Source organism: Schistocerca serialis, chromosome 2 (assembly GCF_023864345.2).
Source record: "Schistocerca serialis cubense isolate TAMUIC-IGC-003099 chromosome 2, iqSchSeri2.2, whole genome shotgun sequence".
NCBI classification, from domain to species: domain Eukaryota; kingdom Metazoa; phylum Arthropoda; class Insecta; order Orthoptera; family Acrididae; genus Schistocerca; species Schistocerca serialis.
The window spans coordinates 631,617,993-631,633,605 of record NC_064639.1 but is presented as its reverse complement, the minus strand read 5'-3'; the positions used below and the strand labels follow the sequence as shown (position 1 = coordinate 631,633,605).

The 15,613-nt window shown below is 42.0% G+C and overlaps 1 protein-coding gene across 2 annotated transcripts in view; it reads left to right on the top strand.

Moving 5' to 3' along the window:
- The first annotated feature begins 15,167 nt into the window (after window positions 1-15,167).
- LOC126457704 (uncharacterized) overlaps window positions 15,168-15,613 on the top strand; it is an 89,413-nt gene continuing 88,967 nt past the window's right edge. For both annotated transcript variants that reach the window (XM_050094233.1, XM_050094232.1), the window contains exon 1: window positions 15,168-15,238. In XM_050094233.1, the coding sequence (XP_049950190.1) occupies window positions 15,211-15,238 (28 nt within the window). In that variant the 5' untranslated portion in view covers window positions 15,168-15,210. The remainder of the gene's footprint in view (window positions 15,239-15,613) is intronic.

Sequence of the window (15,613 nt, the reverse complement as noted above, 5' to 3'; positions counted from 1 at the left end):
TCTTATAGAAAGCTTAGACTCACAAATTTATGTGCTAGCACAGCCTCAATGAATTATTAATTAAACATCACGTGATACAAAAGGGACTCACTTTGGAACACATGTATAATGGGCACGGTAACGAATATTGTATGCACAGAACTGACAAGTTGCTATATACTTCTGAATTGACTTGAAGTACATGAATGTAACGGCGGGTATAGCTCAGCTTTGTGCACGAGGCAGGTTGTATTCAGGTTGTTATCATAGCTCACAATACAAGACGTAATGTACTCACACTTTGTATGAAAAGATGAACCCCTGCTTCACCGCCATTAACAACAACTGACTTATATTGTGTCCTGGCGTAATGAGAAGAACGGAGATGTTTGCTTACTGTACGAAGAGCGTATTGTGGATCTTAGAAGGAACTCAGCGGCATGAACATAATTTCTGAATCAAAGTGGAATGAATTGCTACCGCTAACAAAAAACAGCTCGGTGTAACATCGTTAATACTGGAACTTAACAGCAAGGAAATTCTAATTACGTGATAATATTTTATTACATAACCTTATAGTCCCACCGAAAACGTAATTGTGCCTCAACGACTGAATTCACAAAGCCAAAAGCGTAACATTTCAGGAAGAAATACTCGTTGTAATATTCTCAAACTGTCTTGAAATTGACGACTACAAGCCTGAAAGTACAAAACACGAAAATAGACTCTCGTAATCCTTACAACGTTTACGAATGTTGAGGGGATCCCGATATTAATTATACTCGATGTTTGTACAAATATTTGGCATCTTATGTTTACAGCAACCAATATTATAAATGATCTGTATAGGTAGCAATCTGGAGACGAGATGCTAACAGAATTTGTAATACGTCTTTGGAATGAATATGTACTGTATCTAAAACGTGAAATCAAAACTGCCACTTGATGTCATTTCTTACTATATAACGCTTCTTCTTTTGCCCATTAATTTGCTAGCGTACTTCGTTCAGTCTGTATTGGCACAAAGAGAGGAATATTGTCTTACTGTAACAGAGCATCCACATATACTCTTGCAAATAGCACATAGCCTATATTACAGCACTAGAACTGTCCCGATATTTATTGGTTTCCATGCAAGTTAATGCAAATACGAGGGATAGTTCCAAATTCTCAGTTACAATGTCGAAAATTGGAAATTTGCGGTAAGGTCTTATGGGACCAAACTGCTCAGGTCATCGGTCCCTAAGCCTACACACTACTTAATCTAACTTAAACTAACTTACGCTACGGGCAACACACACGTCCATGCCTGAGGGAGGACTCGAACCTCCGACGGGTGGAGCCGCACGCACCGTGACAAGGCGCCCAAGACCGCGCGACAAACCCTCGCGGCAAAAACATCAAAAGTCATTCTGCGAATTCGAACTTGGTGTTCGTCCTTTGCTAAAGTAATAGATTGTAGTGATTTCTTTCTTCCTTGCTGCCAGAGGGTTGTATCATTTATGCAACTTGAGTTATACTGTGAAACAGTAATGTTATCTGATTTATTTCCTATTTACTTTGCAGTGTAGTGCATAATCCTGCATTCTGTACAGATTGAAGCAACCAGTTTGGTGAGATAACGATCGCACGCAGTAAGCGCTCTATCGTCTTCTGAACTCAACATTATTAAGTTGAAACTGAAACTGCAATCTACATTTTTAAACGAAGTCTAGTTATTATTACAAAATCTATCAGTTTACTTTGGCAGTTAACACCAAGACGACACGTTGTCATCAAACTCTCTTCATTACAACGACGATTTCTTGGGCTGCTGCTAATTGATCATGAAAATGAAATCAAACTCGCAATATCTTACAGGATCTCTTAGACAGTAAGAAAAAAGCGAAAGAATCAACATTTTCTTTCTAACTTTTATGATTACATGTTCTCTTCTCTTATTGGCAGTGTGATGTATATTTTTATTAATAATATTTTACTCTTATGAACAATAACAAAACCCATGCGGGGGAAGAGAGGTGATACATTACTCTGTCGACCGTCTTATAGCACAATTTATAAATATTACGTGTACGAAATTTTATTGTCATTATTTTATTAAAACTTGTTTTTCTCTGTTTCTTGTACTGAACGAAAACTCTAAAATATTGGCGGATACGGATGGAAATCAAGAAAAAGATCTCATAATTTTTTGAAATTGTGTGTATTTCTTTACCACACGACGTTCGAGGTAAGGACAACATTACTTATTTACCGCATTTGTAGATATAAATAATTATGTGCATATAATTAGTCGTTCACAGCCCATTTAATTTCAAAATTTCATAATTTTAATTTTTTGTGAATTAATTGCGACTGTTATGAAGTTACGTTGCGTAAGTTAACTGACATTGTGTTGCGAGTACGCAACATGGTACATCGTTGTTACATTGTTTGAAATTCTTACTGAAGGGTGCACATTTTCACTTAATATTATTTGTGTGCTGTTATTAATCTAATATACGCAATTTACCCAGGTAATTATAGCCAGCTCTGTATTAAGGTGAAGGTAGAAAATATATAAAAAAGTAATCTGAGAAACATAATCAGGTGGAATCATACGCTGAAGCTAGCGAATTCGTTAATGCGGGTATCAGAAATATTATCGCTTCAGGGGCGTGAAATGGAATCAAAGGCTGAGAGTGAATAAAATTGGCTAGTCATACTCAATACCCATTTACGGCATTATGTCGAAGTTTACAGGCAATGGTGAAAACGAATTTTAAACTCTTATCATTATAGCAACACAAAATGTCATCTATACAGACAAAAATTACAACAGGATGCCCTAACAACTGAAATCATATACCATGGCAATCCCGAGGCCATACGACAATTAACAGGCGAAAATGTTTATACAAAAGGATACGTTCGGGAGGTAAATGGAAAAGCGGATAAGTTCACTTTTGAAAAAGACGTTAAGTTAAAGAAATAGTTTGAACGATGGAGGGAAAGTATAAGTTAAAGAAACAGTTTGACCCACAGAGGGAAAGTTATTCAAAGCACTTTTAATAGTTGATTTTGTATCTGGACCCCAAATGAATGAAAAACTGTATTAAGAATTACAGGCTGTTGTCCAGAGGTCTTCTTCTGATCGTATACAGTCTTCGTTGACAACACAGTAATTCGTGAAAAATATGTCACCTTTTTCCAACGCCTTTCTGATAGTTGGTCTTCACTCCTTCCAAATTAACATTGTAAGTGTAGACCAGATGTGGTATGAATTCAAAGAAATAGTTTCAAGAGCAATTGAAAAATTCGTACCAAATAAATTAACAAAAAACGGTGCTGATCTCGCTTGGTACATAAAAAGAATTAGAGCCCTGTTGCAACAACGATAAAAGCATGCCAAATTCAAATGAACGCAAGATCTCTAAGATTGGCCAACTTTTACAGAAGCTCCTAACTATGGGCCTCTGCAGCCAACAACTCATGCATGTTCCAGAGTTAACAGCATCAGCGTCTACGAGTGAAATGGGAATGTGACAATCGGCACTGTACGCTGGCGCAGTGGCAGAGGGTTGCATAGTCTGATGAATCGCGATACCGTGCATGATGTTGTTTTAAGTACACGAGTCTGTCGTCTTCGAGAGGACCAGCTCCTTGAAATTCGTACTGTCGGCTGGAGAACAGTGTGGCGGCTCCATTATGCCGGGGAATATTCACGTGGGCATCCATGGGTACAGTGGAGATCGTGCACGGCACCATAATGGCCAAGGAGTAGCCAGACTGCTTGCAGACCATGGTCAGTCCTTCATGACGATCATGTTTTACAACAGCAGTGGCACATTTCAACAAGATAACGCGCCATGTCACAAGGCTAGGAGTTTGACGTAGTGGTTTCAGGAACGCTGTGGCAAGCTGAAGTGCTGGCCCACTGACTCGCCAGGTCTGAACCCAATGGAACATGTCGGGGATGTGGTTGAACATGGCGTCAGAAGTCATGCTCCCATCGCCAGAATTTACAGGCATTAGGTGACTTGTATGCGCAGATGCGGTGCCAACTCCCTCCAGTTACCTACAAACGCCTTACTGCTTGCATGCCATGAAACGTAACAATTGTTATCCATGCAAAAGTTGGACATACCGGCTATTAGTTGGGTGGTCATAATATTGTCGTTGATCAGTGTGTGGTGTGCGATACTGTAGTTTTCATGGAAAAGTTTAATGCAAGCTCTGTGATACTGTTAGATTCGTGTTATAGTGTTATGCACCATTTGAAAAAAGGGAATATTTATAGACAATCATTCTATACCAAAAAAATTTGTGTGCTATGTGCTATGTTGTGTGCTATGTTTCTATTTCTTTGCGCAATCCTCATATACACTGCGTTGTTGTGAATATTATAACCCGAAGGTTTTTACAGAGAGGCAATCAGCAGCAGAAGTTCTTTTGCTTCCTTGACAAATAAGGGGCAACATTTTTCCATGAGGTTTATCTGCCTATAAGTGGTTGGACTGACATCTTAATAGGTAGGCTAAATTTACATCTATAACGGTATAGTTTGCAATCCTTGGCAGAGGATATCCCTGTACCACTATTAGATATTTTCTTTCCTATTCCACTTGCAAATACAGCGAGAGAGAAAAAGACCGCTTTAACCTCTATAGGATCGTTAATATCTCCTAGCATGTTTTATAGTCGTTACGTGAGATAGGAACCTATATGTTGGTAGAAGTAGAATCCTTTTGTAGTCAGCTCCGAATATCAGTTCTCCATAGTGTTACCTGAAAAGAGCACCTCCTGGAGAGTCTGTTCCAGGGTGTAATTGCAAGACACACCTGCTTGTCATGCAGTGTGCCGTGGGCAGAGCACAAGAGTCGTCATGACGAATTATTGGACTGGAAGCTGTGGCTTAATCTCGAGCAACAGACGGGTGCAAGGGAAGAATCCAGCTAGTCGGCTCTTGGGCGCAATTTTGGGGTCAAATTCTGGTAGCGGGGCTCACAGCGCCCTCTGGATAGCTGAATAGCGATCTAGCAATTACTCTGATTGTGCAGTGACAGAAGCTGTTATGTGTGGTGTGTGTACTATCCGATTTTTACATGAAATGTTGAGAAGATTCAGTATGATAAGTTTTTGCGTTAGACGATTGTTCCCCAGTGTACAGTGATGGTTTGCCTTCTGGGACTTCACAGTGACGGCCTCTCTGTCCTCGTTGCACCCGCTGCAGCTGACGTGTGAATACCTTGGAGAGGCGGCTGCAACGTCTGGCACGGCTCGTGTGGCCGTGGCTCCTGACACACCTCCAGTCTGGTGACACTGCATTCGTCATTATCAGGAGTGTGCGTAAGCACTTTTTTTTTTTTTTTTTTTTTTTTTTTTTTGCAGGATACGTTAACTGGAAACGTTGTGGTAGGTGTGCACTTGGGTTTTCAAATGTCAATCCTTACAACACAATGAAAATGTTTTGCATTTGTTACTTTGTGGCCGATTGGCGTGCGAACCAGCAGTATTCGAGGGTGCTTGTGTATTCACACGTTACATATTTATAAAGAGTCACACCGCGACTTCTTCGTGTACCTTCAGCAACAGGGAAATTCTAGCACAGGCTTGGAACACCGTTACGTCTAGCTATCGGAGGAGGAGTTATTGGAAGAGGGGAAGTAAGGAAGGAAATAAAATTGTTTCTAACATGGTTGGATTGTATGCACACTTTTGGGTGATCACATATGCAGCTAAATCGTCTCTGTCCTGGCGATATATTTTACTCTTAGTTATTGTAGTAGTTGTGTTATTACAATGATTTTTCATAAATATTAGCGCATATGTTGCATTATGACATGTTGTTTACAAGTGATGGTTTTTTTATTACAATTTAGATAAGTAATTGGAGTAGTGATGTATTTTCCAAGAGTTGTGGTAGTGTGTATTGGCCTTCTTACACTTCAATGATAGTTTGCTTTCTTACCACGTATTTTTGCACATTTTTCTGAGTAGCTCTACATTTGTAGATCGGTAGGAGGCTACTCTTCTGCACTTCAGTGGTTTTTTGATGTCCTGTCGATCTTGCCACGTATGTATGGGTCTGTCTACAACTTCCCCAGGCGATACACATTTGTGGATCGTTTGGAGGCAATTATTCTGTGACTTCCCCGCCAATTTCGACTAGTATTGTGGACTAGAGCTCACAGCAAAGTGACCATATACGTGCACTCAATTTGAAATGAGAGAAAATCCGTTTCAAGCGTCCTCAGTTGAGCCCATACTCCAAGGTGAGTATCTCAGCTTCATTCAGTCTGTGGTAGTGGAAAAGGACAAATCTGTCTTAAACACTGTAGACTGACTGGCCATTTAAAAAAAAATAGAAAAACATGAGCAGTTCTATTACAGGCAGTATTCTTTATGAGTAGCGAAATACATGCTCAGTCTATCGTCCTATATCCTCGTGAAAGGTATTCCTCCTATAATCATTCATCATCAGTTCCTTCCATCTGTTCTGTAGAAGGCTGTAGAATGCAGTTCCCAGTTGGATGGTTACAGGTAATACACTTATTAAAATCCTCTGTGTCCATCACCAACATCTTGTTAACTGAACACATATACCACCAAAAGTAAAGACAGTACCTTCCACTTCAGCCAGTTTACCGCCCATTCACATCTTGTTAACTGAGCACATATCCCACCAAAAGTAAAGACAGTACCTTCCACTGCACCCAGTTTACCGCCCATTCACAAGTGGAGGTGGCAGGGTGTGTTGTATTCATATTTGAGGCAACGGATTCACACATGATGGAAAATGTGAGGCTGTGGTTGAGGGGCTGGGGATTGTGGAGGACAACCCAACCCCCTTTAAAATAAAGTAAACAAATAAACAGGCTATCGTACACCCTCTCTCAGCGCAAAGTGAGTTTTTCCAGCCAATATACTGATTGGAGACAATAGGGGCATGTAAAAGAGTATACAGTAAGTCTGGGGGATTTCCCAAGTGGAGAAAACGGGGAAGAGTGACTGTAAACTGGACTTTGGAGGGATGACAAGAGAAATGTGTCTCTTCCAGAGGTTGGGAGAGGAGGAGTGCGAGAGTCATGGGTGGGGGTTTCTCAGTAGGGTGGATAATCACCAATTCCTGGGGTCCATAAATCAATTATACTAACAATTGGTTAAGAGGAAGTGGAGGATGATAATTTACCATTGTTTGTATACTTGATCCTAAGTGTATGCAATTATGCACAAACAAAATCGTCCAGGTGTACCTTATCACATTACCAGCATCAATCCCATCTGCGACTTGACTGTCGATGTGAATTACTTTGTGTGTGTGGTGGTTATTGACTTCACTGTACTGGCAATGTGGAGAAAACAGAGAAACATTGTGTAACTGCATTTTGTTAACATTAACTTTACAATGCTGCTATTGAGCTCGTCTGCTGTTTCAAAGGGAGGAACATAGAGAAAAGGGTATTACACATTTGCTGCCGTGTAACTTGCGTTTTACCAACGCCATCCATTTCAGCACAACCTATGTAAGTTGTGTTGCATTTTTCTGATTCCTTGGCACAACGGTTGCAAGTAACCTCATTGCGACGGACAACTAGGTGGCGCCTGTTTCAGATGCAACCAAACTACGCTGAGGCATCGTACTATTGTTTCGGGCATCAACCTCGCTGTCCAGATGCTGTCATTCACGATAGGCTCTGGAGCATCCGACAACCGTCTCGAGTTTCGGTCCTTGGGTCACTGTTATCTGGTGTTCGTCAGTAGAACCACCTATCGACCATCATAGTGCAACATCTCCTAAGTTTTGATATCCATTGTCATATAATATGAACTGTAAGCATGCTAAATTTCGTGCTTATGAAGCGACTTATACTTTCCTTACACCATCCTACCTGTGTTATAAAACGATTTAAAAAATAAAGAACGTATATAAAGACATATTTATTCATAAAGATTTTGTAAAACAAAAGCGCTTCAGACGAGTATAATAGTGCACACCAGAAATTTTATGACATGCGTTGAATGTCACCTATCAATGGTTCAAATGGCTCTGAGCACTATGGGACTTAACAGCTGAGGTCATCAGTCCCCTAGAACTTAAAACTACTTAAATCTAACTTACCCAAGACCGGCAGTGACACCTATCCCAAGCTAGTCATACTACATTAAAGCAGCAGGAATCACGTTTCTTTTTCAGTTGCATTCATGAGCTCTTCTGAAGTGGTCGTTATTGTGGATTAACATTATTTAAAGCTCAATAAAGTGAACAACTAAATGATATCTGGGGGTGCCCCCTCACAATGCTATAAAAATCAAACATAGTTTGGCTATGGTTTCTCGTGAGGTCTCTCTACACAAAATTTCAGCGAGTTCTATAATTTTGAGTCCAGACAGCCTCCAGTTTTGGGAACTGTTAGTATCAGGTACTCCTACACAAATTTTCTACTTCCTGTTACTCCTGCCGAAAGTTACTCATTACAGTCTAGGAAGTTGGCCAAAATGTATTACGTTAAAGATGCCGCCATGAACAATTTCATTTTGTCAGACTATTTACTATGGAATTTCATTCAGTGTGTTACATACATATGTAATGGACACAATGCGCTTGAGAAGTAGTCCGAAGAAATGTTGCTGCGAGGTCTTAAAATAAGATGTCCTCTTGTTCCATAAAAACACGGGAGAACTGCCGGATATCAGTAACGTTCTGCCACGATGTTTCGGCGCAGAGTCTTCTAGCCACCTTCAGCTGAATGCCACTGTAGTAGTACTGGCGAGTACGCGCTGAGCTCCGCTATTTAAAGCCTTCTGAGGTGACATTGCGCATGCGCTGCTCAACGTGCGCGTTCATAACGGCTCCGTGCGCTGCGCCTCGCGCCCTCCACTGTGAAAGCCTGGCGTATCGGTATCAGGTCGATTTCCATCTTTATGCAGATAACTACGTCGACTACGAAGTTTCTCTATAAGAGGATTCCAAGCAGAGTTTAGCTGATAACCGCTATCTCGATTGATGAGAGTCTCGTTGTCAGACAATCTTATTTCCACAGAGTCATTGATAATCGAGCTCGAAAAGTTTGATGTATGGGCCAAAATTTTTGTGTCGTTGTAATTCATGGAATGGTCTGTGGAAATACAATGTTCGGCGATTGCGGACTTGGTGGGTTGGAGAAGGCGAGTATGCTGTTGGTGTTCCACAATGCGTTTGCACAGTTCGTGTCGTTTGCCCTACATATGATTTGCCGCATTCACACGGAATTTTGTAAACACCTGGTTTACGCAGGCCCAGGTCTTCTTTAACGGATCCCACCAGTGATGAAATTTTAGAAGGAGGACGAAAGATGACTCTCACTTGATACTTTCTCAATATTCTGCCTATCTGTGAAGAAATATTCCCAAAGAATGGTAGATAAACAGTCGACCTGAAGGCCTCTTCCTCTTCCTTGTTCCGTCGTTTGTAGGTCTTCATCACTCTGTTCACTTGCCTAGGTGAAAAGCCATTCTTCAAAAATACTTTTTGCAGGTGTTCCAGTTCCGCTTGAAGACTGTCGGCGTCAGAGATAGTATGGGCATGGTGGACCAAGGTTTTGAGAACGCCCATTGTTTGTGCTGGATGGTGGCAACTAGTAGCTTGTAGATATAGGTCTGTATGAGTGGGCTTTCTGCACACCGAGTGACCAAGTGTGCCATCACTCTTCCGTCGCACCAAGACGTCTAAAAATGACAGACAACCATCTTTCTCTATCTCCATGGTAAACTTTATGTTTTCATGTATGGAGTTCATGTGACGTAAAAATTCTTGGAGACGGCCCAGACCATGAGGCCACACTATAAAAGTGTCGTCAACGTACCGCCAAAATACTGTCGGTTTAAAAGTGGCAGAGTCGAGTGCTCTCTCCTCAAAATCCTCCATAAAAAGATTGGCCACCAGGGGAGACAAAGGACTCCCCATGGCGACACCATCAGATTGTTCATAAAATTCGTTGTTAAATATAAAATATATAGAGGAGAGAGTGTGCTCAAACAACGCTGTAATGTCTGTACCAAACATATTGCCAATGAGGTGTAGTGAGTCCACCAGAGGCACCTTTGTGAACAGTGAAACCACATCAAGACTGACCAATAAGTCACTACTTTGCAGTTGTAGTGACTGAAGTCGACTGATAAAATCACCAGAATTCTTTATGTGATGTGCACACTTGCCTATCATTGGTTTGAGCAAAGATGCCAAGAATTTTGCTAGGTCGTAGGTGGCTGCTCCAATGTTACTCACAATTGGACGTAATGGCACGTTTTCCTTGTGGATCGTAGGCAGTCCATATAGCCTAGGTGGAACTGAACTGTTTGGTTTCAGTCTCTTGATAACCTCCTCCGGTAGAGAACTATATGATAAAAGTTCTGCTGTTTTTCGCACTACTCGGCTCGTGGGATCCTTATCGATTTTGCGATACGTTGAATCACACAATAAAACATTGATCTTATTAATATAGTCCTCCCTTGGCATGAGGACAGCAGCGTTTCCTTTGTCAGATTTTAAGACTACGGTATCCACATCTGCTCGTAAGTTACGGAGGGCTGACCAAGAGACCAGCTCTTGGTCAGTTAACAAATTTAATTAAGTGCACTAGGATACCGTCAAAATCTTTGTATAGAACGGTGTAATATACGACTGGAAGACCCTCAAAACCTTTGCTTGTATAGAACGGTGTAAGAAAAGATAGTTTTCACGTTTTATTGCTGTTAATATTATCTGAATTATAGGACGTGTTCTGTTGCGATCTCTAAGAGAAGCTTGATAAGGAGAACTGTATAGTGTAAATTTACGTTTATGTCGAGTGTTTCTATTCTCTGAGGTGTCCTGATTCTGCTGGGTGTGTTGCTGATTGGGAAATCGAGGACCACGTTGTTTCCACGAATACATATGAAAACACGGAGTACACATAGGCAGAGCCCACTATACCTGGGTGTGTGTTATGCAACTGAAATGCGACAAGTTACACACTGTTGCTCACCAACGAATGCTTCGCTTCAACATTCACATCATCGGCCGATTTAAGTCGACTTTTTCAATAGGTCTGTGTTTACTTTGAAATCCATGCGGTTCAATAGCTGTCTGCTTAGTGTGTGGCATTCAACACTCGGCTGTCGAGCAAACGGAAGCTTGCCAGAGGTAACGGTAGTATTGCAAGGGCTCAGGTCGCGATGTTTGCATACCATTTTTTCACAAAAGGGTTGGGGCCCCTCTTGGGAATGCAGTTCACAAAACGTAATTCTAGACTACACACTTAATGGGCTATAATATGAGACTCTTATGTGCTATGAATATGTCAATAGTAGAACCTGTATGAATTTGAAGCGGGTCGGTCTCGTAGGCTCATTTCTGGAGTTTTAATTATTGGTCCATTGTTGTGTATGCTTTTGATTGCTTACAGAAATCTTGTACAATGTGTACTAAAATACTGCACAAGCCTGTAGAATTCATATCATGTCGTCCTACCAGACGACGTCTAATCCACAGACTACATAAACGGAAGGTGGTGTAAATAGTCAGTGAATTCCAAAAACCTCATCCACGAGTCTCCACTGGCAAATGTTCTGTCAATGACGCCAGATCTACCGTGGAAACCTTGTCATTCCTACGCACGGATACAACAAAATCTGTGAATGTCTGGCATCCCTTTATGTATCGCCGTAGATACTTTGAGCATGAAATGAGTCATGCCTGCTGGCTGAGATACATACGACCAATAATCCGCCTAGGTTTCATTGATGAATGAAATGGGAAAGACCTCTATATAAGCAATCAATAAAATCCGTGCTTATCCAAACTCAAAGTACTGTTCTACTATTGGAGTAGCATCTAATATACACTGAGGAAAAATGTCGCGACACCAGAAAGTATTGACGTAGAGTATTGAAAATTCTGGAATACATTTCACTATACAACGTACGCAAGTGACTGTCTTCGTACGATCACAGGTTAACGTAAGCGCGAAATAAGCCATCGCTGATACGTTACAAACCGGTGTAACAGCCAGATTTTTGAATGTGAATACGCAAACGTCCATGCATAATGCTATTGGTTCGTTTGTACAGGGACGGTTAATGCTGGCTGTGAATGAATCTGGAGTTGTCGTCTCATGGTGCTCGACTGGAGACAGATCTGTAGATGGACCAGGCCAAGGCAACATGTCGACACTCTGCAGAGCATGTTATATTGCAATAGTGCTGTGTAGGCTAGCGTTATTCTGTTGGAAACCACCCATGAGATGCTATTCAGTAATAGCAAGACAACAGGGCGAATCAACAGATCGAGGTACTAATTTTGATTCAGGCTGCTTGGGATAACCGCGAGAGTGCTCCCGCCATTATACGAAATCGCGGCCATGACAGTGATTCCCGGTATAGGTCCTGGGTGTTAAGCATTCACACAGATTGGTTGCAGGCCCTCAGCGGCCATCATTGTCAGTGATGCACAACCATCTTTCATCATGAAACATAACAGACAAACTTGCTGACCTCGTTTTAGCTCTCCATTCATACCACTGATTTCGAAATGTCAGTGGTTTGGGGTGAGAGGACTTTTAGCTCGGAGCTCGGATTTCACTGACCTGTTAACACACATCGTTAAAACGAATGTTGCACTAGATTAAATATGGGAACGCTCTATCAAAAAAATGGCTCTGAGCACTATGGGACTCAACGTCTGAGGTCATTAGTCCCCTAGAACTTAGAACTATTTAAACCTAACTAACCTAAGGATATCACACACATCCATGGCCGAGGCAGGATTCGAACCTGCGACCGTAGCGGTCTCGCGGTTCCAGACTGCAGCGCCTAGAACCGCACGGTCACTTCGGCCGGCGAACGCTCTATCGATTCGCCACTTAAAATGTGTATATAACTGACCTCCGAAGAGTCGTCATGAGCATTTTCTCCGGCTTTTATGCTGATATTTGCAATTACGTTTTTGATTGTTTACTTGGAATCAGCCCAAACAAGTAGTACTCGTCTCTACTTTCATGCGACGCTTAGTGTCGACATAAAGCGTCTGCTTCATTCCCGTTACAGGTAAAACGAGTGTGTAAAAGAATCTAACATGCCCATCTGAGAGAGCGCTCACAGATTTAATCTAATCATGTATGTGTTACAGTGTAGAGCCAAAGAACTGGTACACCTGCCCAATATCATGGAGAGCCCCCCACGGGCACGCAAAAGTGCCTCAACTCGACATGGCATGTCTGAAGTACTGCTGCGTGGAACTGACACCGTGAAACCTTCAGGGCTGTTCATAAATCCGTAAGAGTACCAGGAGGTTGAGATTTTTCCTCATCAGCTTGTTGCAAGGTATCACAGATATGTTCAATAAAATCCATATCTGGAGAGTTTGGTGGCCAGCGGAAGTGTTTGAACTCAGAGGAGTGTTTCCGGAGTCACTCTGTATCAATTCTGGACGTGCAGGGTGTCGCATTGTCCTGCCAGAATTGCCCCAGTCCATCGGAATGCACAATGGACATGAATGGATGCAGGTGATCAGAGAGGATGCTTACATACGTGGCACCCGTCAGAGTCGTTTCTAGACGAATCACGTATCCCATGTCACTTCAGTTGACCACGTCCCAAGCCATTACAGAGCCTCCACCAATTTGGACGTCCCCTGCTGTCATGCTGCTTCCATGGATTCATAAGATTTTCTCCATACAATTTTAAACGAGACTCGCCCGTCCAGTCAACATTTTTCTACTCATAAACCTTCCAATGTCAGCATTGACGATCCCAGGCGAAGCTTAAAACTTTGTGCCGTGCAGTCACAAGGGTATGCGAATGGGTCTTATGCTCCGAAAGCACTTATCGACGAAGTTTTGTTGAATGGTTCGCACGCAGACACCCGTTGATGGCCTACACAGAAATCTGCAGCAATTTGCGGAAGTGTGGCACATCAGTCACCATGGAAGATTCTCTTCTGTCGTTGTTGTTCCAGTTTCCGTTGTCCGGCCGCCGCGATGTTGGTGATTTTATGTTTTATCGGATTCCTGATATTCATGGTACGTTCGTGAAATGGTTGTACTAGAAAATCCCCACTTCATCGCTGCCTCGGAGATGCGGTGTCGCAACGCTCGTGCGCCGTCTATATAACACCGCTTTCAAATTCACTTAAATCTTGATAACCTGCCATTTTAACAGTAGTAACCGATATAATAACTGCACCAGACACTTGTTGTCTTATACAGGCGTTGCTGACCGCAGCACCGTATTATGCCTGGTAAGATATGTCTGTGTTTTAATACGCATGCCTACGTCAGTATATGTATTTAAAATCGCACCGCACCTAGATCAAAATGGCTCTGAGAACTATGGGACTTAACAGCGGAGGTCATTAGTCCCCTAGAACTTAGAACTACTTAAACCTAACTAACCTAAGGACATCACACATATCCATGCCCGACACAGGATTCGAACCTGCGACCGTAGAAGTCGCGCGGTTCCGGACTGAAGCGTCTAGAACCTCTGGCCAACAACGGCCGGCGCACCTAGATCCTAGGTGTACTATCCTCTGGGTACAGGGCTCTCATCTTCAAAATGGAAAGCTGTTTAGATCGCAAAGTGCATAGTATAAACCATCAGTGCCATCTATACATTTAATTTCCTCAGGATTTGGGAAATACTGCATTATCAGAGGCTTCGTTGATAGAAAAAAACCTTCATTTCGAGCCTGTGCGTAAATTGTGTTAAATGAATTTAAAAAAAGCGTTATGAGCTATTTGCAGGAACTCACTTTTTTACTAGAGCTTTCTCTTCTCACTGCACATTTAACAAGGACTGCCGTAAGACCTGTGTGACATGTCAACTCAGCTAACACTACCTAAACTAACTTACTCTATGGACAACACACACACCCATGCCCGAGGGAGGACTCGAACCTCCGACGGGGCAAGGGAAGCCGCACGGACCGTGACAAGGAGACTCAGACGGCGCAGCTACTCCGCGCAGCTACATCGAATGAAAAGGAAGTGAACGGTGCGGTATGATAACCCGTCTTTTTGATCCCGGTTGTTGATATAGCGTTGGTAATAAATAAGACAGAGCGAACTATAACGCAGCTTTTCAAAAACAAGGAAAGTGAATCTCCTGCATGTAGCTGCAACCACAGTTCCTGGAACGGAAAATCAGAAAGGAACTGCACGATAAGATTCGGTGATGCCATTGGATATCAATGATAATGTAATACCGAGAGCAGTAGTATTTCTTACGAGTACAATGAAGGCTCCTCTGTTCTTTGTTGCTGGAAAGTATTGGCAGAATATATAAATTTTCTTTCACGATACACATTTTTTATTACCTTCTTTTTACACGATTTCTGAGACATTAATTCGCTTGAAAATCTATTTATAGACCCTACGAAAAATGGGTCACTGCCACAATTTCGAGGGATGGTGATATGGAAGGAAACAAGAAAAAAATTTCTTTGCACGTAGACTATGAAATGCACACCTTAATAGGCATGAGCACTTGCTCATCTTGACTACTTTGAAACACATCAAGTCTACGTAAGCTGTTTGCCATCTCGAATTACCCACAGAATGCACTAAGGTAATGAGTAATCAAATGGGATCACGGTATTTTGTTGTTGTGTAGCAGCGCGTACTCCTCATATTGTCAC